The sequence below is a fragment of the Heterocephalus glaber genome, unplaced genomic scaffold, assembly GCF_053883595.1.
Source record: "Heterocephalus glaber isolate CG9 unplaced genomic scaffold, H.glaber_assembly_v1.0 deba00001550, whole genome shotgun sequence".
NCBI lineage: Eukaryota > Metazoa > Chordata > Mammalia > Rodentia > Bathyergidae > Heterocephalus > Heterocephalus glaber.
In genome coordinates this window covers 370,879-395,088 of record NW_028258343.1, presented here as the reverse complement: position 1 = coordinate 395,088, position 24,210 = coordinate 370,879, and the positions used below count along the sequence as shown (strand labels likewise).

Sequence of the window (24,210 nt, the reverse complement as noted above, 5' to 3'; positions counted from 1 at the left end):
TGATAGCCCTCAAGATCTGGATCTCTCATTTCTCAACTCAATAAGTAACCTTTACATGCCAATAATTTGACAGACTTATCTCCTGCTACCTGCCTTCACAACCATTATGTTCCAGTTGTACCACAGTTACAGCAAGTCCCCCAAAATTTTGTGTTCAAGAGCTAGACTTTGTGGACCCAAAGTTCAGCCATCAGTGTATTTATTAATACTTCACAAAACTTACTGGGGCTATCAATGGTTGATTTGTTTTCAGACACAGTAACTGATTCATTAAAAAAAAAAAATGGGGGGGGGGGTACCGGAGATGGAACTCGGGACCTTGCGCTTACGAGGCAGGCAGTGGAACCACTGAGCTAAATCCCTGGCCCAGTTCATTTAAAATTCAACACAAAATATTAATCATACTATTTAAAAGATTTTTATCATTTCCTAGATCATACATTCATTACTCAGTTATTGAATACTTTCAAAATGCAGAGGTTACTGGAGGAAAAAAAGAAATAAGGCAGTCTACTCTCCCCAGAGTTCACAAGCTTGTGCAACAGGGGAGACACCTAACAAATACAATATTTATCAAGGTCAGAATCTTCTAAAATATATTTTTCAAGACTCTATAAGAACATTTATATAAATAATCAAGTCCCCTCTTCTTTAATTTTTTTGAGACACTGGGGATTGAACCTAAGGTCTTCTCATTGAGCCACATCCCCAGACATTTTAAAAAATTTTGTATTTTGAGACAAGGTCTCACTAAATCACTAAGTTGCTCAGGGCTAGGCTTCAGACTGAAATCCTTCTGCCTCAGCCTCGCAGAGTGCTGGGATTACAGATATGTGGCACCACCCACAGCTAGTCAAACCCTAGGTTACATTAAGCACATGACCCATATCCATCTAATAATTTTTTTCTGAGTTTTTCACATCTTAAAAAATAAGCAATAGCTAGGAATGGGGAAAAAATAAGAACCAAGATGCATTATGTAAAGGTACAATTCCCAATGAGAAATGTAACTGTGTTGTATACCTACAATGTACCAATAAAAGAATTTAATTAAAAAAAGAAAAAAAAAAAGCAATAGTAATTTGGGTTAGCAAACCCCCTCCTCACCCTCAACACATATCTAAATGAAAAAATGTTAACAATATATTCTAATTATCTTTAAGAGTCCTTAGAGCCACAATATAAAAAAAACTAACCTTCTACACAATCATTTAATTTACAGAACAAAAGCAACGATGTCAAGATTAAAAATTTTTTTAATTCCCTCATTTTTCTGCCTTTCAGTTTCTCATAAAGTGACAAATCAGACCAAGAATTCACACATGTACAAGACTATATAATACTCAATTGTGTATCAACTGCACCCCAATTTCATCATATTTTCTCATTCTTACATTCTTACCTTCTCATTAATCTCCATGTCATTTTGTTTCTTGTGTACATTTGAGCTGTCTCAAATCATTTCTATGTACAAGAGTAAGGCAAAGGTGGCAGTGGGGACCGTGCCTCTGTTCTCATTTGTAACAGGAATATATAGAGCCTACTAGAGTGATGTCGTCAACATTATATAAAATAACGTATGATGGGGAGTGGTGTAGCTCAGTGGAAGACTTAGTGTTAAAGGTGCAAGGCTCTGGGTTCCATCCCCAGTACCTTAAAAGTAGTAATAGTAATGTACGAAAAGTACTTGGCACATGTATCTGGGAAATACTAACACAATAAATGACAGTGGTTATTCATGAACTAAGAGGCAGATCAGAGATTTCTCAGCACTGCTTCCCATGATTATATTATAGCACAATTAAGCCACCTGGTGACTGCAATATCTTCTGCTAGTTTCCTACAAAAACTATGAAAAAATTGTGATCATAATGATCAGGACACAAATTCCTGGCTAGGTACAAAAGTGACAAAAATACTGTAGTTTTTAGGTTCTCTGGCAAAAGGTTTATCCAAGTGGCCACACGACTATGTTCTGGTCAGCAAAATGTAACATGAAATGGTTACTGTTTTATGGGACACTTGCTTAAAGCAATGAACTAGGCCAGTAAGGTCTTCTTTGCCTTTCTGTCCTTCATTCTTGCTGCCTGGGGTTACATGAGACACAAGCGCTAGAGATTAGGTTGCCATTTGGGACCATGAGATAATGACATGAAAGCAGCAGAAGAATTATGATAAAAGTACGGCTCCTGATGGTGTGAATCTCCTTACTATCCCTGCACCTCTTAATTCTAGATCTCACGTTGAACTTTTGTTATATGTAGCCCAACCTAATCCTTGCTGCTGCGTATCTCAAGGATAAGGTACAAAAACTAAACACCTAAGGAGACACTCTGAATGAAGAAAATGTACCAAATTTACTCTTTCATGACAGATTTTTTTTTTTTTTTTTGGTACCAGAGATCGAACTCGGGACCTTGTGCTTGGGAGGCAGGTGGCGGAACCACTGAGCTAAATCCCGGGCCCCCAGATTTTTTCTTAATACGAAGCAGGTAAAAACAAACTGACTCAGGTTTACTACTTTAAGTTTTAAACTACTGAATGGCCTGAGAGACAATGTAAAGTATAGGGTAAAAAGACAAGAAAGAGGGGTAAAGGAAATCTTTGTAAGTACAAAGAAGTCTTGAAACTAATTCAAAATTGACAACTATTTCTACATTTTGGCAAGTTAAACTCTAAAAATTAGGACATGGAAATAGTTCATCCTAATTTATTAGCTGATCATATTCCAGATAAGTAACCCAGCAAACAGGCTTTAACAAAAAACTTCCAATCAAAGATATACAAGGAAAAGTTAGTGCTGTAAAGAAGAGGCACCATACATCAAAGACCTCACTTTTTTTCATAAGTACAAAAAAGGACTCTTTTACAATCTTAAATAAGAGAATAGTGTTGGATATAAACAAAGATTCACTTCAGGCTAACTAGAATAACAATTCAGTAAAAAGAGTTTAATTTCAATTTCTACAAGGCATCAGAGGGCCTATTACTCTCTTCTAGTTTTAAGTGTAAATCATGTATTAATGGGTTTAAAGGGTCTTACATGAGTATTAGTATTTAAAAATGCTTAAATTATTCCTGAAAATACACACATACAGCTTTTGTTTAAAATAACAAGCCAGGTATAGTGGTGCATGTCTGGAATGCCAGCATTTTGGGAAGCTGAGGCAAGATTTTGAATTCTAGCCCAGCCTGAGCAACTTAGTGATTTATCAAGACCGTCTCAAAATAAAAAAAGATGGGGCTGTATGCAGTGTGAAGGTCCTGGCTGGGTTCTATTTCTATTCCAAAAAAGCAAAACACAAACAAATAACCTCCCTACAAAAACAAAGAAAAAACAACAAACAGATACAGCAAAGATGGTAGAAATTAATTTCCCCCCACTAGGGAAGAAACATTCCAAACTGCCCCTGATTGTTATGGTACCTATAATTAAACATCTGGATCATCCATTTCCTCTACTAAGTAGGCTTCTTGAGGTCAAAGACTATGTCTTAAGGGTTCATAACTCAGTTCCTCACTCAGGGTCACAGACATCCATACCACACTTTTCTAATTAAAATATTTACTTTAGCATAACAGTAGCTGGCTGTGTATCTCAGTAGCTGCACCATGGGAATACAGGAAGCAATCTTTGTACTCACTCACTTGGTACAATGTGCGTGTGTCAAAGTGTAAACGAGTGAGTTTTACCCACGTTATGTGCCATGTTACATTTTTGTGTATTTATAATTTGTTTCATTAAAATGTTTTCTTTTTATTTTTCTTTAGCCCAATTCAGTACAATATTGCATGAAAATCTGCTTTTACAACTTTGGGAGGAGGTTGAAAGTGAGTCAACAGGTGACTTGGGTACCAATGATGACTTGCATCATGTGAGCCAAAGAAGTTAGCAACATATGACAGAGAGAGAACTACAGAATGAAGACAATGATTCAGATGAGGAAGAAACGACAATGTAAGTAAATATCTGACTAGTCAGATCATGAATACCTGAACAATCCAATGTTAGAACTAGGCTGGAAAATGTGATTAGATCCTTGCCAAGGATGAAACCTATTGGACAGAATGCCAACACTGCAATTCAATTCTGGAAATTGTTTGTAATGGACAATATGCTACAAGATGTTTTGAAATATGCTAATAGTGAAATACAAGTAAAACATTTCATATGCATCAACAGTAATACTCAAGAATATATTTATCACGACACCTCACTATCTGAACTAAAAGCCTTCACAGAAGGACTTTATCAATCTAATCATCAGAATCTAAAGGATTTATGGAGAAGTGACAGATGTGGCATGCAGATTTTTAGAACAATAACGACACCCAAGAGACTTGGTTTCCTTCAAAATTGCCTACATTTTGACAACAAAAAGACCTGTCAAGAAAGAAAAAAATCTGACAATTTTGCTATTTGCTTATTTTTTTAAAGTTTTGTTTTGAACTGTCAAGTAATTTATACACCATCCAAATACACGACAACTGATGAACAACTTTCATTTTATGGTTGTTGAAAGTTTTGGCAATATATACCAAGTAAACCTTCCAAATAAGGTATAAAAATATGTGCCCTGGTAGATATGAAGACATTTTACACCTTGAATTTAGAAATTTAGGGGCCAGGGATTTAGCTCAGTGGTTCCGCCACCTACTTTGCAAGCACAAGGTCCCGAGTTCAATCCCCAATACCAAAAAAAAAAAAAAAAAAAAAAGAATTTATCCTGGAACCCAGCCACTAGGTCTTTACTCATGCAATAATAAACCATATGACATTGTGAATAGATTACTTGTGTCTATTTCAAAAAGTAAACCAAATATCATATTTGATAAGTGGTTCACTAGTTAACCACTGATGTTACATTTGCTAAAAGAACACCAGGAACTATTCCTAAGAACAAAGCACAGAGATTCCTGAAAAAATGTTGACTGTTCCAAGTTCACAATAGAGAAATGTATAGCACAATCTTTAGATTTAAGAAAGACATAACACTGGGCCTGTGTGGTGAAGAAAAACAAAGTAGTACTGATACTGTGGACATTACACTATGATGATAAGATTGACAGTGAAGCTGTGCACGCATGTAATTCTAGTACTGGGGAGGCTTAGGCAGGAGGATGTGAGTTCAAGGTCAGCCTGTGCTACAGTGTTGCAGGCTACCCTGGACTACACAGCAAGACCCTGTCTCAAAACAAACAAACAAACAAACAAACAAACAAACAAACAAACAAACATGGATAGTGAATCCTCAACACAAATGAAGCCAGAAAAGGTCACATTTTCTGAGAAAACCAAAGGTAGAGTAGATGTTGACGAGTTATGCAGCAACTATGATGTCACTTGAAACACAAAGTGTTGGTCAGTGGTGGTGTTTTACTGGATCCTAAACATGTCAAGCATAAATAGTTTCATAGTTTACAAAGAAAATAACAAGCAAAAAATATCAGGGAGAAATTTTCTTAAGAGGAGACTGGAATTGATAAATGATCAATTACAACAGAGGAAGAATAGTATGTATCTGCCTACAGAACTCCTCAAAAAGAATTCTGGAGCAGCCCAGTGAACAGACAGGTGAAACATCAGAAGAACCTCCTAAGAAAACAGGAAGCCCAGCGAGATGTCAAGTGGGTCCTGCCAAAGAGGACAGGAAAACAGAACACATGGGCTGGCTGTCAGTGTAAGTGATACCTGTGTATGGAACATGCTCCTCTCATGTGTGAAAACTGCCTTAGGTGTGTGATAATTTAAGTGGTAGTTTTATTTTTATTTGTATTTATATTGTAATTCACATAGGAATTTATTTCTGCTTTTATTTTTTAGATCTTGTAAGCAAGTAAACAGTTGATGTTGAAAATGTTGGTGTTTATTCTAAACACTCATTACATTTTAAAAATGTAATAGTTTATTCTATTGATGTTTTATTTTCCTGTTAAGTATACATTGATCAATGAAACTCAAAATTAAAATTAATAATTCATCAATAGAAACATTTCTAAAAAATAAACATGAGCATTATACACCCATCATACGGCACCTTTCAAAAATTTGCAGTGATGGCCCCCGGGGCTACACATTCATGGCTCAACACTGTATCTGGAAAGGAGTAAATGTTCAATTATTATTTGGCAGGTGAATGCTATAAAAATCCATCTCAACCTCATATCTATATAAAAACTTGTCATCCACCTAGAAATCTAAACTGTTTCTTTTTATTCTAGGCATGGAAAAAAATTTTTATAGGAAGCCTGAAACATTACTTCCAAAGCTTCCATTACTTTCATATGAAGGTGAAAGAGCTAACAGCCAGTTTCTTCCCTGTGAGCCCTTTGACACAATATCCATGATTACTTATGTAGTAATAAACTTTATTATATTTCATGTGTTAAACTAGTCTGTAAAACAAAGAATGTGTTTAAGCAACTCCAAAAAACACCACAGTATTTAGAAATGACATTTAAACTCGGAAAGCTGTCAGATCTGCTAACTATAGCACTATCCATGAAATACTTAAGATATATAAAAGGGCAAAGGGAATATAACGAACATCTATTCAGCTTCAAAAATAAACATTACAACTGCTATCTCCCCCATGCATCTCTCCCAAATCAAATCCTCATCCCTACCTTCCAGTAAACCTCTATTATAATTTATTTATCCTCATACATTTCTCTTAAATTTATAACATCTATATTATGTCCATAAACCCAACTAAGTGACGATTTTTAAAAAACTGATGGATTTGGTTTGCTAATGCTTCACTTAGGATTGACATATCTATGTTCATAAGCAGAAGTAGCCTATATGATTCTTTTTGGTTTGAATATCAAGATTATACTAGACATATGAGACAAGTTAGAGTGGTCTTTATTCCCTCAATTCTATGGAAGACCACTTAAAAGATCTTATTTAAAAGTTACGTGGATCCGTTTCTTACTAGATCTTTTTTTAAAAAACCAATTCAATTTTTTAAGACAACTAATGTCTATTTTTCCTTGAATCAGTTTTACTATATTTTCCTAGGAAATTTCTTATTTCTACTAAATTTTTTCATATATCAAGCATATTATTCTTCATGGTTTTCTTAATAATCTTATAAACTCTGCTGCAGTATAATCCTTTTTCATTCTAGTATCATTTGTCCCTGTTTTTTGTTCTTCTCAATCTTGCTGAAAGGTTTTCTACTTTGGTAAGTTACTTAAAAAAATAGTTGATCCTTCTGATTTATTAAATTATTTGCCCATGTTTACCATTTCTTTTCTTCTACAGATATACTGCATTCTTTTATTATTTCTTATATTGTAAAGTATTTTGGTTGAATGTTTAGTACTTTAGTTTTTAACTTTTTTTCTTGTAAGAACATTTAAGGTTATTATAGCCCAGGGCTTTATGTGAGACTAAAACTGGATATATAATGTTGATTCTAACAAAATTTAAATTTCTACTAACATTTTTCTTGGGCTTATTTATTTAGAAGTCCTTTGCTTTTAGAAATATATGTTTTAAAAGCTTATCAGTAATTGAGGAGATGCTAACTTAAAAGAATGTGGTACTATTTATTTACATCGGCAAATAAACAGTGGTGGCAAAGGTATGAGTAAAGTGGCATTCTCTTATAATTTGGCACAAAAACTTTCTAGAAAAGATAATCTGGCAATGGTTATTCAAGTAATTTAAAGGACACATACACATATGTGGAATTTCAGTTAAGGGGTACACAAGTATCTTGAGAAATAATTGAACTGAGTACAAATGTTAGTAAGAGACAACCTACATGTCTACCTAAATGGGACTGGTGAAAGTACAGCACAGTCTCATATAAAACACTACTACATATATTTTTATGAAGGATAAAATTCCAGATGTAATATATCTTTTAGACAATATTGTCTTTTAGAGTAAGAAAAATTACATAATTTTCATGAATTCATTTTGGTTTATATATCTAGGTATGCACTTTAATACTTAAACCTGCCAAAATATTGACAAATATTCAGAGAAGTGGCACAGCAGAGTGACTCTGCCCCACCCTTATATTTTTTAGTCAAGTCCGGATTTTTAAAGTATTAAATATGTATTAGTTTTACTGTAAGAAAATTTTCATTCTAAATGAAAATAACTTGCCCACTGTCCATGGCCTAAAATTAAGTCATGGTGTGATTAAGTATTTTGTCCTGTTTCTCAAGTAAATGCCTAGTATGAGTATGATCTGTCAAATATTTCCTCCTAATAAGAAGTAAAGTTCAAAACTACAGCTGTCCTACTTTCAGGAAATGCCATTTCTAGCTTTCTATATAAAGGCACCATGGAAGTTGAAACAGCCTCTCCCTTGCTCAATGATTTTGTGGGTAAGAATACATTATATTTCAGTCCTCTAGTCAGCCTCTGACTTTGTGGTTGTATTCAGAAACACAACTTCAGCAACTATGAGAAACTGCCACCTTAAGTCATCACCTGGAAAACATCGCCACCTCCTGGCTCTGAAGACAAACTTCACCAGACTACCGTGTAAAATTTTCCATGAATCAAAGCAATAAAAACCTTGAAATCTAACTGAAAGTCCAAAAATGAAAACTGATTCTACAAAACAGTAGAATCTCACTACTTTAAGTATGTTCAAATTGTAGCTGAAAATACTGAGTAAAGGGCTTCAAAGGTTTAACCACAAAATTACTACCCATGATCTGAGAAATGGGAGAAGGGGAAGATTGGTCAATATGCAGATACAACATGAATCCATGTGCTCACCTACTGATGACTATTTTCTATACCTAAGACATGCTACCCAAACTAACCTCACATTCTTTACAAAGTCCTCAAAATAAAGCATGAGAAAGTAAGACATTTTGTATCCTGATTCCAACACATTACTTGATGGTTTCTCAACATATGCCCGTGACCAAGATGAAGGAAAACAAAACAACAAGAAAAAAAGTAACATTTTGCCTTTTAGAAAGAGCATGTCCTTTCACATGTGCTTGGGGCACGCGCAAATTATGCACAAGGTGGGGGCTCTAATGTAGTGTTTGCATTTAGCTGTGTGACACTGAGTCAGTTACCTAACTTCAAAGTGCTCATTTCCTCTTCTGTAAATTGGAGATAATATCTGAAACTCCTGGGGTACTTTTAAGAATTAACTATGATTATCTATGGCAGTACATGGCATACAGCACATGTGGATTAAATGAGTTATTACTGTTTGATAGATTCAGATAACTGAATAATGTTACGTGTACAGTTATTTAATGAATTGACAGAAAATTTGAGACTGGTCAGAGCAACAGATGGGAAAAAATCAGATCACAATAGGTTCAGCAGTAGTCCGCACCCTACAGCAAACTCTTTTGTAAGTTTTACTGGAACACAGCCACGCTTGTGTGTTTTTGTAGTGACTGAAGCATAACTGGAGTTCTGACAAACACCCAAAACCCACCACTCTAAAATATTTACTATGTGGTCCTTTGAAAAAACTTGGCTGTTTTCTGGGCTAACTCAATGAGGCACTATCAAATAATACTTAACACTGATAAATGTAAAGTCCATATTTTAATCAAAATGAACAAACTAGTATGAGACATTTGAAGGAAATTTGGCTGATCTAAGTGAATCTAAATGTATTTGATAATAGATGACATCAGGGAACTACTATTAATTTTGTAGGTAGGATAACAGAATGGTTATGCAGATAAACACGCTTATTTTTCAGAGATTATACTAAAATATCCATGAGGGAATGTAATCTGTAACATACCTTAACTTTAAAATATAGCTATCTTGGGGCCGGGGATTTAGCTCAGTGGTTCCGTGGTGCCTGTGGTGCCTGCCTCGCAAGCACAAGGTCATGAGTTGATCCCCGGCACCAAAACAAACAAACAAACAAATAAATAAATAAAATATAGGTATCTTTCACTATCTAAACCCACTAATTGATCTGGATAAGGTTTTAGATAACTCTCTTGATGTCTGAAATTTTGCCATAAGAACCAAACAAATTTGGATAATTCTAAATGAATTCTAAAATCTCAAGAGTCTAACATAAAAGATGAAGACACAATATAGGCAAAGTTAAGAATTAGACACTAAATTTCCATTTTAATTATAGAACTACTGTTAAGAGAGAGGGTTAAAGTTAGATGCATATCATAAGTCAAATGATTTATAACCTTTCCCTTGCTTGGCAGGGTCACATTCCATCATTAGGACATTTTTGTGCTTGGCTCAAGAGTTCAGTCAGTCCTAAAGGGAAGGCAATTTTGTCATACAATATACGAAGAAAATGTTAATAGCTCCTGGCCACACACACAAAAAATGTATATTTCCAAGGGAAAGGATTATGTAATATACCACTTATATAAACATTTAATACACACCTAAGTAAAACTAAAAGTATCTGATATACAAAACCTTCATCACTGCATTAAGTTAAATACAGAGATAGTCTTCATGATCATCTAAATGCCAAGTCTGATGACTGGTAACCATGCAGCATTCAAGTCAATAACTTGCATCAAAATGAGTATGATTTTCATGGAAATTAACAATAAATCTGAGGGATGCCAACAACTATTTAAAAAATACAACAATAGTAAAGAAGAATGTATTTTATGCTTCAGTCTGTGAAACTATTTGTAATGCTGCCTAAAAGGTAGCAGGGACAGGTTGAAATGATGCTGATTTTCTGAATGAGTCCTTACAGAAAGATGCATTCAATGGTTTATGTAGTCATGAAATAGTTCTGGCTGGGAAAATGAAATAATTTGTAATACACAAGAATGCACAATTTAATATCCATCCCATCTTAATAATGTAGGAATTTCATTGTTTCAACACAGAAACAAACATATAAATAAGGAAAATTTGAATTTGAAGATGATACTCAGGGTTATACTGGAAGGGGTAAGGACACCCAGCCAGGGTCTACTGCCATACTACAGGTAAGAGATGACCGTGGTGTGTTGGTCCATGGTGGTGGTAATTATTGACAGAAAGACATTCTCAGGAGACGGAGTAAACAGAGCTTTATGATAACTATGAGGATGAAGAAAGGAGAGATGGAGGATGACTTCAGGTATGTAGTTTAAACCACTACCTGATGACACAGGACACATTGTGGGGAGGGCAGGTTTGCAGGGCAGACAGGGAAACTGTTTTGGACATTTTGTTTGAGGAAACTTGTAAAACATTCAAGAGGAGATAGAGAATAGATAATCAGAGAAGAGTCCTGTGATTAGAAATGAAAACTTGAAAATACTAGTACAGAAGGTAATTTAAATCATCACTGGTAAGGACGAGGGATTTAGCTCAGTGGCACTGCGCCTGCCTAGCAAGCACAAGGTACTGAGTTCGATCCCTGGTACCAAAAAAATCAGCATGGATAAAATTTTTTTAAAAATCAAAGGAACTAAGAAATCTGATACCTGAGACTGAGCCTAAGTCCCTATTTTAAGTCCCATTACCAGGTTACTATGCATACCTCTATCATGGCAGTTTTCCACACTATTATGAAACTTTCCTACAGTGAAGTATTTCCTATTTATATGTATTGGTTAGACAATAAACTCCCCAGAACCATAATCAAACTTTACTTGTTTCTGTACCTCAATCCTGGCATGGTTCCCAAGGCACTATACACATTCAATAAAATGTCTACAGAGCTTAACTGTTAGCTTCAGATTATTAAAAAAAGCAATGCACACACAAAAGAAAGGGCTCAACAAACTGCTTTGGTTACACCCACATCTACATTATGACCCGTATGACTGAGGGAAAGTTACTCCGTTATTGAACACTACTGTGGTGCCTCATTATTGTCATTTGTAAAATATGGCTGACAATAGAATCTTACAACAGTAAAATGTCATGTAATGTGCTCAGCACAGTGATTATACATAGTGGGCATTCAAATTTAGCAATTCTTATTTTTACTATTATTACCTCTTTTCTTCATCTTCCAGGGACAGAGAAATGTTCAAAAATGGAAAGGATTTCTACTTATTCATTGCAGTCCCTCCAGCTTTGGAACACAAAAACAGACCAAGTTTCTTCAAATTTAATAGTAAGGAGTAAAATAAAAAATACAATTCTGATTTTTCTGTTAAGTCAAATTAGTATTTGGTAAAAAAAAAAAAAAACCCTTAAATTTAACCACAAATTTAAAAAAAACCAAAAAAACAAAAAATCATTTCAAATAAAAACAAATAGTTGACTATGAGGTTTTTATCTAGGGAGGAGGTGTAGGGGGAGGTCATGAAGGAAATAAAACAGACAAGGAGACAAAGAAAAGTTTGACCAAGTACTACATATTATAAAAGAAACAGTTTGCTAAATATTACCTACAAATATAGGGAAATTAGAAGTCCAACACTTTAGGATATTAAATTTAAAAATTAAGCTTAAGATGTTCATTTCTTTCTATTTGTATGTTATCAGTTTTCTTGAGAGGTCTTACATATGTTCCTATTTTCACTTAATATAAACTACCATTTTAAAAGCTGGGGAGTTTTATCTCTTTAGAGAGAAGCTTGGTATTTTTCCTAATTTTTTATTCCTATTATTTTTCCATAATAGGAAGCTACAATTTAAAGACTAATTTAGCCATTGAATTAATGCTAATATAATTTTAAAATTATTTTTACTTGTAAGTATAAATGTTAACTCACTAGGTAGCTAATGAACTAAACAAATCCTCTTCTAGCTTCTGGTTGGTATTAGAGCTAGCATACATCGAGATCAAACCTCTGTGTTCTGAATATTATTTCAAGGGTGTGAATGGAGTGTCTGTAACCACTCATAGCTCACCAAAAATTTAATCAAGAGAAAGCAAAGCAGAGGGGGAAAAAAGTGAAATTTCCTATTTGGACAGTTTCCTTTCAATGGTTTTTGGAGGATTAATCTTCATATGAACTGTCTGCTTTAACATAAAAAAATGTGTTTAAAGTCTGTGTCATGCATCAATGACATTTTAAGAAAGATGTTATGAAATAGGTTATTCAGAAAAACAGAACAAAATTCAAATGAAAAAAATACAATGTAGTTAAAACAAACAGGATTACAAATTGGACACCCTCCCTCAGGTAAGCCCTTTTAACAAAGCCGATCAGATATGAGGAACTGAAGGTCATGTCACTCAAAAGAGATACTACAGAGAACTTGGCTAGAGATCAGAACACATAATTTTTAAAATTTAAAATTAGAAACACTGATTTTAAAGTAGCACAACAGTAAGGTGAGTAATTTGTAAACATTCAAGTAATAATTCTTACACGGTAGATACAAAGAATGATAAAGAAGTTTTCTGGCCTAAATTAGTCAATTTTTCCTTAGTGTAAAAAAAATACCAGAGACAGGCTAACTTTTTAAAGAAAAGAGCTTTAGTTAGCAAACAATTTTGGAGCCTTATGGACACAGTGCCAGCACCTATCTGCTCAGTTTTTGCGATGGCCTTCTTGCCAGCAGCACCCTAAGGCAATGCAGAGTACCACAGGACAAGATGAGGACCTGTGTTATAATTAATGTCCCTGTGCTGTTTCCTATAAAGTCCCCAGGATTCAGTCACGGGGCTTCCACCCTAGTAATTTTATCTAAACCCAATCATTTTCCAAAGGCACCGTCCCTAAACACCATAGCTAGCGTAACATTTCATCCTTTTAATACCAGTAACATAAAACTTCGGGTTTACCTGATTTAGGGGAAACAAACTTACTCAAATCACAGCATGAACACTGATACTTAACTATTTAAAAGAGACAAAATAAAAACTATGAAAAAGCTGATTCACCACAGGTACTGACTTCACTTGACCTTGGTACGGTCTAAATTTTGAAGCCATTTGTAAGATGTTTCTCACGAGCAGGCACCTGAGAACCACTGGGCTAAAACACCATAATAGGTAATCAAAATGATGGAATTTCTCCTTCAGTAAGTCTTTAAAAAGGGCCATATTCTTATATCAGGACTCTTTATCACACAGAACATCAAGATTTCTGCACTCTGTTTACCATGGCTTCTTTCCTGAACTCCATTCGTGCTCTAAACTGGCACAATCTGCCTTCTGCCTCTACACAGTACAAAATGTTACAAATGAGCAGCTCAGTGCCGAGGCCGGCCAAGGTTGAAACTCTCCTACTGGACTGCTCCAGAGCATAAAGCGCTGGGAAACTGGCTTTCAAAATTCTCCTTTGCCACCCCCACCGCTGGGTTCTGAGATATCTTTCCTGGGTTTTCCTCCCATCTGAAATATTTCCATCTGTTCTTTAAATTAAAAGTTCTTCATTGAAGTCTATATAGAGTAGTTCCTAAAAAGCTTAAAACAATAGTTTCAGAGGTTAGGAACTCCCAGAAATTGTATATAGATAAATCCCTATATGTGCCTGAGGAGGCCTTTGTTTTTCTCACATTCTCAAACAATTTTAAGACCCCTGAAAAACCAAAATCTTAAATCTTTGTCCTCATGAAGCTTTTCAGGCTTCAAATGCTATCCACGAGTTTATTAAGGCTGACTCCTACATCAAAACTAACCCATCAGAGATCTGGTTCTATATTCCCAAATATTTAGTGGGTGCATTATTTTTAAACCAACACATTCAAAACAAACTATTAATCCCCTCAGAAATACTGTTCAGTCTCTTAATTTTAGTGAATGGGAATTTCAGAATCATCTTTTATCTCTCACTTTTCTCCTATGCGCCTTTAATTTCAAATCCAGCTTATTTTCCGTACCTAAACCAACAGTTTTATTTTAGGGTCTCCCATATGTTATTACGGCTACAGTCTTCAAATGAAATTCTTCTCTGCTTGCAACCTCCAAGATCTAGTCCATCTAACAAACTGCTACCAGAATTATCTTCCTAATTGTGTCACACTCCTACTTAAAAAAACATGTCCTGGCTCTCTCAGGCAGACAAAATAGAATCTAATCTGCTTGGCTTGGAATGCATTACACATCCCACCTCCAGTCCTCCTTTTATAACCTAATCTTCCACTTCCAGTCTACACTTTATACCATTCTTCTTGTAATGGCAGACACTTTCATGATTTCATACCTGTCCAGAATGCCCTTTCCCACTCTTTAACTAAGAAACTCTTACAATTGCACATTTGGTATAAAGTAACTGCTGTGAAGCAAGCCCTGTGGGTATACACTGGGAATACAGAACAAAATGGTCCCGCAAAGAACTCTTCTAGCAGTTACACTCCAGTCTAAAAAAGACAACATATAGATAGGCCAGCAATTAAAATTATTAGAGAATATAATCTAGGAAATAAGATGATAAAAGAAAAAGTTTAGGGTGAATGATCTGGGGAAGGCATTTCAACTATATGAAAAGAAAAATGATTCTTTAAATGAGTTCTTGAATGATCAAATTCATCATTGATAATTTGTACCTGTACATGATGTATCTTAGTTCTTGTTTTTTCCCATTTCCCTTCTCTCCCTTCCACCTCTCCACCCTCCCTATTTACAAAAGCTTTGTTTCTGTTTTTTCCTTTTCTTCTATTTTTTTCTTTCCCTTCTTTCCTCCCCCTCCCCCACTTTTCCTTTGAACCTTTGCTTCCTATTTCACATTATCTATTATATATTTTGGTCTTTTTTTTTTTTTTGGAGGCAGGATCTGGCTATGTAGTTCAGGCTGGCCTCTAACTCACAGCCATCCTTCTGCCTCAGCCTACTGACTGCTGGGAGGGATTACAGGTGTGCACTACCATGCCTGGCTAAATGTGTCTTTCAATCTTTATACAGTAACTAGCACTTGGTCTTGAAAACAAGAAAATGTTTCTAGATTAAATGAATAATTTAAGAACAAACAAAAGAAAGAAATGTGGGCTGGGGGATGTGGAAAGAACATTTTTGCAATGACAAAAAAGAATCCTACAGATTAAGATTTATTCTTATGAGAAAGTATATCGGGAGGCATGCATTCTTAATGTATATACACATTAAATACTTATACAAGTAGTTTTGTACTATGCTTTGAAATAGAATTTTCAAGTAGCCTCAAAACACTCAAGTTCTCCAACGATATCCTATTATTCCCCTATTTCACTTTCCATTGAATTCAATTTAGTGCTGCTGTGCCTAGAAGGTTGATTGGTCTTAGTATAGACCCCTCAAAATCTTGAACAGCAACTGTGTTCTAGGAGATTTTAAAATACAGAAATACATTTTGATACAAGAAAATAATTATTTTAATTAAAAAAAACCTGTGGACTTTTAGCACTTCCAATATTCCATTTGCCTTCCCATAAAAGTTACACATTTTGTCACTGTGTCACTGTGTGAACATCAGCATACTTACATAAACCTAGACGATATAGTCTAAGCTATACACCTACACTAATGGTGAAGTCTATTAGTATAGGCTACAGACATGTACAACATGTTACTGTACTGAATACTGCAAGCAACAGTGTGTATTTATTTTAAACATATCTAAGCAGAAAAGGTATGGTAAAATGTCACTAGGTGACATTGATTATGACTATGATTACACAAGTAGTTTTGTACTGTGCTTTAAAATAGAAGCTTTAAAATTACTGGCCACTCAAAGATTTTGTAATACTGACTTAAGATTTATGCCAATAATATGCTGCTTAGAAGACAGAATTATTCATGTAGCTTTTTAGTCTGTTGAGCCACCGTCACACCTTTGATCTCATACCCCCAACAGTAGATAGAACAGTGCCTTTGAGGTGAGCACACCAAATCTGTGCTGAAGAAGTCTAACAAACTGGTATGGTCGTGTCTCCTGTGACCATCCCAATGTGTGGCTACCAAAGCTCCTGGAACATGGTCAGCCCTCAACCAGTTAAGGGATGCTCAGAACAACTTCACTAGGCTATTCACACATACAAGAAACTCACTGTAGCCGTAGCAGGTGAGAGAAAAAAGGATCTGTGGCTTAACAAATGTATCTGGCAAATTACAAAAGATGGGGTGGTTCTTGTTCCACAGAAGCGTCCAGTTCACATATGTCCTATAAATGTTGACTATAGCCATAAATCAAATTCCCATCTTCTTTTGCGCTTTTGGGTTACACACTGGCTTTTTACTGTCTTATATGAAGGATAGCAACATCTGTCCCTGAAAGGGTGTGGTGGAAAGCACAGCACAGAAACATTAATGAGGTGTTAGACTTTGGCTCAAAACAAGTTTTATTGTAGGCAGTAGTACTGACACCTTGGAGGCTTGCTTTCTTAAAAATTTCCTGACAGTCATCAGAGCATATAAAATTAAAGGAGATATGTATCTAAATATATTCTTGTGAAAATAACCATGATCATTTCTTCTCTTATCTCAATAATTTTTAGATCAAATATCCACAATGGCTATGACAATAATATTAATATGATATTAATAGTGAGACTATTATGGCCAATCTAGTTGCTCAACTCAATATAATCAGCTAGGCTTTACTTTCTTTAGACAGGAAAGTAAAAGTCACACCTCTAAACACAAATATACTATTTGCCAATCCCCTGGGTGTATGAAGGTTTCTAAAAAGCAACTAAAATAAAATTGGCATACATGGAAGAAAAAAGTTGTAAAACTTCATCCCTACATATTTAAGGTAAAATATAATTTTAATAATATATTTTATATAAGCTATATTTTATAAAATATATTTCAACTAAAAACAAAACATAGATATTAGACAAAACAGGAAAGGAAAGTTTGCAGTTCATTTTGTTTAACCAGAAACATTTAAAACTTTAAAAAGTTAACTATCTCAATAGCAACCTAAACAAAGCTAAAATTATCAAATTATTTCCCTTAGATAGCCTTAGTATTTGTTTTTAGCCTTCCTATAAACAAATAATTGTGCAATCCTTCAAAGTCATTCATAGGCCACTTGAATTATTGGAGCAGAACAGCAATTTCAGCTATTTCTAAAATTACAAGCTACTTTTACACCAAGTATAGTGACACAGAAAACTCAAGTTAAATGGCCTGAAGATGACACTAACAAGTTTCAAGTTTACCGTCAATTAAGGTTATACAAGTAAAAAACACTGTCTTCTAAAGAAAGACTAATTCTGCTAAATGAAACCAATGGGGTCTATTCCTTTCATTCAGCTAAACGAGGCAGGTCCTCAGGGAAAAAGCATTTCAATAGCTGCAACCCTGTGCCAGACTAGGCTTTGTTGGCTTTCCTTTTCCAAGAAACATAGATGTCTCCCTTTACTTAGTCCATCTGCCGTAAGTGATAACCAGATGTCTGTGTCACAATTCAAAATTTTAAAAAAAGTACCCTCCCCTCCCAAAAACTAACCACAAAGTCTAATGGTCCACGATTAAAAAAAAAAAAAACTTTAGGAGAAGTCTATAAACAAAAGAAACACGCCATTCAAGCAACTTAATGGTTCACCTTTAAAGCAGTACCTTGGACCACTAACGGCACTATTATTTTTTTCAGCTCTTAACTAAAGTTATAAGTACTTTACACTTAATTCTCATAGCAGTCCCATGAGGTAGTACTAATATTAACTACATAGTGCAGATGAGGAAATTGAGGTTTAGGGCATTGAAACCCTTTTGTCCAAGGCCATTCAACTAACAAGCACAGCTAGGATGCTAAACACAGGCATCTTGTGTCCAGAGTCCATGCTATTAAATGTTATATCCATGCTAACCCCAAGAAAAGCAACTTGATTCAAATCAAAACTGCTGTCTCATTGAAAGTGCTTGCAATTTATCAGGAAGAGAAAGGGAAATAACTAATTGTCTGGAAATAACTAATAGCAACAGATATTTTGTTTTACTTCTTTTAAGATGTTAAGCCCTCATCTACTGAGTTACACCAAAACATAACATGGGGCAATGTCCAGAGCCAGGTGTTTATCATGCTAGCACAATTCCATACTTGTGTCACTAGCACATGTCCTAAGAAAACTGTCTTTAACACATCATTTGATTTGCAATATTCTTTTTTAATGAATGAATACTGGTCCATGATGAAATTAACCAACAGCTAAACTTCTGATCTACATTTCTTGGTGAAATTTTAAAGTTTTGTTATTGACTCCCACAAAAAGGTGGATCTGAACTGCCCCAGACATCACCTTAGTGTTTTTTCAAAAAAATATTAATAGCACCCCTGGCAACACATTTCTTAGGACAAAACTAGCCATGTAAGTCAAATTCTCAATTTATCACCTGTTAGTCACAAACACGACCAGATGAGTAGAATTTCTGATGTGATCTGATTCCTGTCCACTAAGGACATGACATACTTCTAGACTATTACTTTTTTTTTGGTACCGGGATCGAACTCGAGACCTTGTGCTTGCGAGGCAGGCAGTGAAACCACTGAGCTAGATCTCCCCCCCACCCCCCCACCGAATGTTACTTTTTAACATCTATACAAGCACAAACATTCCATCAAAACACAGAATTCAAATTTGTCATGTGGCCTGTTAAAAACCTCATGTGTATAGTTTCTCAACCTCCTGAAATCTCCTAAAGTGGTAGTTATGTAACAAAAGCAAATCCTGTACTACAGGTTACATCAGTCAACTGTTCTTTCTATTGTTTGTTTAAAAAAAACCCCACCTAATTATATTTGAAAAAAATTTGGCAGCTTATAACTTGCATCCCTAGGATAAAAAGTTGAAATTTTAGGCATCAATTATTAGATTTTAAAAAGGTTCTCCTCATCCACTAGTTAAGCCTCTGAACTGAAATAAAAATATCATTTCCATTTAGTAACATATCAAACTTCAAAATACATATCTACAGGATATGAACTTTTATAATATGGTGATTCATAATCCTGGCCTTCAAAAAAGTTCTAATTTCGCAGGCAGGATGACATCCACACACCAATAACTATAATACCAAGTAGTATGTAGTAAAAGTATTTAAAAGTCAAACTATGTCACTTTTTGTTATCCATTATGTCATTTCTCTGCTTTCTACAAGTACACAAAGAGCACCCGAAGGGCAAAACATCTTTCATTCAGTTATATACACCTGAAGTGGCATCAGGCATATAAAAGGTACAACAAATGGGAATAAATTTCAAGGAATCTTTATTGGTTCAAATTTCACAATATAGCTAAATTTTCAAGCCACTGAAGGTTCTAACTCAGAAACATTCTACTACAAATTCTTCTAAAATCAATTTAAACTTTGTTTTTTACAGCAATAATTTCATCACATGGTCTATGATGCAACAAAAGGAAATCAATCACCAGTTTATTACTGGCCTCCTTTATTAAAAAAAGTACTCAAACCCACTAAATTATGTAATATTTGCTGATTTTTAAATAACACGCCATATACATGGATAAGTAATGACATGCTCCAGGATTTTCAGTTATATTTCATTATTTGTTGTACTTTATAGAAAATTCTGCACCTTCTCTACATAGATACACCCACCTAAAAATTCTGATGTGACAATTTCCCACATAAAGAAAAATGTGGGGAAATAGTTTAAGTAGTTTCCTCAAATTTGGCAACATAATTTTAGTCAAATATTCAACTGCAAAATGATCGGAATAGACTCATGCTAAGAATATCAGTTTTTTGAATAAGAATTATGAAACTTTAAGCTTCGATTTAAGACAAAGCAGGCTCTGTGTTACCATTTTACTTTTCAACACCCTTTCACCTAGAATGACTATGTGTACAATTACAGTATGACCACTTCCAAAATTTCTTTTACTCTTAGAGGTACAAATATTTTCAAAGACATATGCTGAAAAGCCCATAAGGAAAAGAAAAAAAAATACTAACATCATAGAACAATCATTTTTCATTGAGATATGAGTAAGTACACAGTGGAGTTAAGAAAACACCAAATATCAGGAATGTCGGGACTGAGAGCAAGGAGAGCAAGAATCGGATCTTTAATAGCGGTATAAGACAGGACTTGACCCCCCCCCCCCGTCTCCATCTAGGAAGGGACAGAGGACTCAGCAAGGAACTTCAAAGTGGAGGGAGTCTGATGGCATCCCTGACGTCAAGGGAGTTCATTATGTGTCATATACACTATGAAATAAATCCTGGAACTCAATATCCACAACGCTCAGTGGGGTCATCCCAGAATATCCTTCACAGAACAGTCACATAAAAAGATTAAACAACATCCCTGGATTCATTAATCCAAAGATAGAAATACTGAATTTTTCTTCTTAGTCTTAAAATGCAATATATTTCCCAATGTTCACACTACTCATTCTTGTTAAAGAAAACTGCCCACCACCTTGCACAGACATGAAATTACTTCATGAAATTACTGAACCTCAATTTCAGATTAAAAGCTTAAAATGAAAACACTTGACTCAGAAAGTGAGTATTCTGGCTAGCTCTCCTTCATTCAGGACAGTACACAGTAGCAGGCCATTACAGTTTCTGAGACTGATTCTGAGAGAACAGACTATAAAAAGAGGGGAGGGACACTGAGGCTAAAGATAATGCCTTTTTGTTCAAGAGAAGCCAGACTTAGTAAGAGACATGGTAGACAAACAGAAGCTGCGGTTGATATAATTGCCTCTATGATTTATCAATTTTACTTTCATCATTAGTCTTCCACTTTATAGAGAGAGCTTTGTTCTCACTGACCACAAAAATGTTATTACTGTAGTATGTATATGTGACCTTTCCAGTGTGCCACAGGCAATCCTCATTTACTGACCTAAAATGGTTTTGGAACGTATTAAACTATTAAGTAGCTTGTGATGCACGGATAAAGAGACACCATAAACATGAATATTTAACTGGGCATATCAAACTGAATAATTTTTCAATCAGATAATGCTAAAAGTTCTCTGGTTCAAAGAACTGTCGTTGTTTCAAACTTTAAAAGTGCCTGCAAATTACAGCAGGATGACTGAACATTCTCCTTATAATTCTCTTTTCCAATTTCCCCAGGGAAGTTGTCCTTGGTTCCTCATATACACACACTACATCAAGCCTGTTCTCTTTTCTTGAGCACAATTTGAAGGCATGTTCGTAACCCTAAATTCACAAGTTCACACTAGGTACTGCCAGCGTCGCTGTGGAACTGCAGGTGACAGATGCAGTCAGAGAGCTCACAGATGCGTACCGTCTACAGTTTGAATCTAATTGCAATGACAGAGCTGCAGATGTACATCTCGGCATAAAAACCTTAAAAAAAAAACCCGTCATTCCCTACCTGATATACTTTTGCAGCTCTTACTTGCTATTATTAAACGATTATGCTCAGCCCTACCTACAATTCATTTTCTCTTGCTCAGTTCCAGCTCTTTCATCAAACCTAATTTTGGCTAATAATAACAATAATAAAATAAAGTGGGGTTGTTGGCACTGCCAGGCCAGGCGCCCATGAAGCCGCTATTTGGGAGCGTTCCCGCCGCTGCAGAGAGGCCGCTGGAAGTTTTCCGCGAAGCAATGGATCCCCAGCATCTTGGCACGTTGTCTCTTTCCCGGGGTGAGGGCACCACAGAGACAGATGGGCAATCTCCCTTCCTAGGCTTTCCCAGTGGTTTTAGCCCATAGCGGGCTCGGTACGGCGCCCAGGCAGGGACGCCCCACCCCCACGCCGTTATCCCCGAAGAGATGCCCAAACCTCTTCCTCTTCCTCGTCCTCCTCGGGGCGAGACGCGCCCTCAGCCACCGGGCCGGTTTCCCCCACTCACTGCTCTCCTCAGTCACCGCCCCCGCACGCCTTCCCCCCCCCCCCGGCACCCGCCCGGCTCCAGCCCTCCAGCCCCGCGCCCACACGGCCCGCAGCCGGCGCTCAGGCCGCCTGGTGCCCGCCTCCCCCGCCCAGGGTCGCCGGCCGGGTTACCGTGGGAAGACCGGGCGGCCACAGAGGACGCGGCGGCAGCGCTGCTGCCGGTTGCGTCGGATGCGAAGCAGAAGCTGGAGGACAAGGATGAAGATGAGGCGAGCGCGCTCCCCAGTCTCCATGGACCTCCCGCCCCGGCCCGTTACTAGGAGGCCCCCGAGGCTCGGGCTCAGTCTTCCCCGCTTTGTTGTTCCGGGTACAGGGCGGCCGCTGCTTCCCCGCGACAATAAATAGACCAGCCGCGGGAGAGCATAGAGACGGCGTGCGGGGGCTAGAGCGTCGCCGGACAGGGCGCTCCTGGGCGCCTCACTAGCCACTCATTTCCGGCTTTCACTGCTCCCCGTCACTTTCCCTCGCCCGGCCCTCTCTTTACCTTCCGGCTTCCGGGTCCCGGAGTTAGGCCCCTCCGGCACACTTGCCGATCTAGGAGGACGTGAGAGGGTGGCGCAAAAGTGCGTTGGGCCGGACTGCTTTGCTTGCGAGCCACTGGAAAGGATTCGGAAAAAACGATGTATCCCTCGTATAGTTTTCTAAACATGTGCATTTAATTTTGGGCATAGAGTATACCATAAATGGACTTTATTGTTTTTGGTCAATCGTTAGAGACCTAGAACCATCAGTGCCTTGTAGACCGTAAGCGTTTGGATTTTCTTCCAGGTGCTAGAGAAAGTGGAATTTTAAGCTGTAGACTAACATGGTCTGACTTACCAAGGAAATGGTTGGCGAAATGCTATTCCATTGGCTACTGCCACTGCTGAAAAGTCAATTTTACAACAGTGATAATGCAAATGCTTTATGAGGCGCTCTCCTTCAAGACCAGCAGGGTACCTGAGTCAAGCCCAGTTACTCGGGACTCCCTTTGGTCATGGATTTGTCAACAATTTGCTTCATTCTGGAAGTGGATGTGGTTCTACTGCAAGCACCATTTTCCTTTAATAATAGACTTACTAAATGCTTTTACAGTAACACATTATCTGATATGTCATTCCTCTAACCAAGAAATTAATTTCAAAGGAGAGAAGTAAGACAATGAGATAAAGTCTGTGGACTTCACTGCTCTTGTAATGTGCCCCATTATTCAAATGCCAGCTAGAAGAAAATACATTGTAATGTTAGAACATGTAGTATGTTTTTCACTAAGACTATTGATTAATACAGCAATTGATTGCTGGAGTTGCGAAATGTAGTAGTTTTAGTCTTAGAGGTAGAAATAATGAGAAGTCATTCACTCCTGGCAGGAAAAAGAGCAAACTTTATTAGTTAAATCAGTGCTACTGAAAATGTGACATCAGTTTGCAAGCTGTAGTAGTCAGAAATTAAATAGGTTTAGAAATTTATAGAAGTGTTTTGAAATATTTAATAATTGACATCACAGTGGCATTTAAGCATGCATTTTTCTGTTCATGAAAGCTTTTGTTGTGGTGGATTGGTAAC

The 24,210-nt window shown here is 36.4% G+C and overlaps 2 protein-coding genes across 6 annotated transcripts in view; one reads left to right on the top strand and one right to left on the bottom strand.

Moving 5' to 3' along the window:
- The window catches only part of Slc2a12 (solute carrier family 2 member 12), a 76,780-nt gene extending 58,461 nt beyond the window's left edge, over nt 1-18,319 (top strand). Inside the window, exons 6-7 of one of the 2 annotated variants that reach the window (XR_001182923.3) lie at nt 3,772-3,958; nt 5,533-18,319. The gene's annotated coding sequence lies outside the window, so the exon portion shown is untranslated. Of the gene's footprint in view, nt 1-3,771 lie in introns of both variants that reach the window. The other variant, XM_013069283.3, reaches the window with a different exon arrangement.
- The window catches only part of Tbpl1 (TATA-box binding protein like 1), a 30,769-nt gene extending 7,710 nt beyond the window's left edge, over nt 1-23,059 (bottom strand). For 2 of the 4 annotated variants that reach the window (XM_004874829.3, XM_087190002.1), the window contains exon 1: nt 22,777-23,051. Coding sequence is in view for 1 of the 4 variants with exons in the window: in XM_087190001.1 (XP_087046127.1) it covers nt 22,777-22,898 (122 nt within the window). In the remaining 3 variants the exon portion in view is untranslated. Of the gene's footprint in view, nt 1-22,554; nt 22,622-22,776 lie in introns of those variants that run through there. The other 2 variants (XM_087190001.1, XM_004874830.4) reach the window with 2 other exon arrangements.
- Between the last annotated feature and the right edge of the window lie 1,151 nt (nt 23,060-24,210).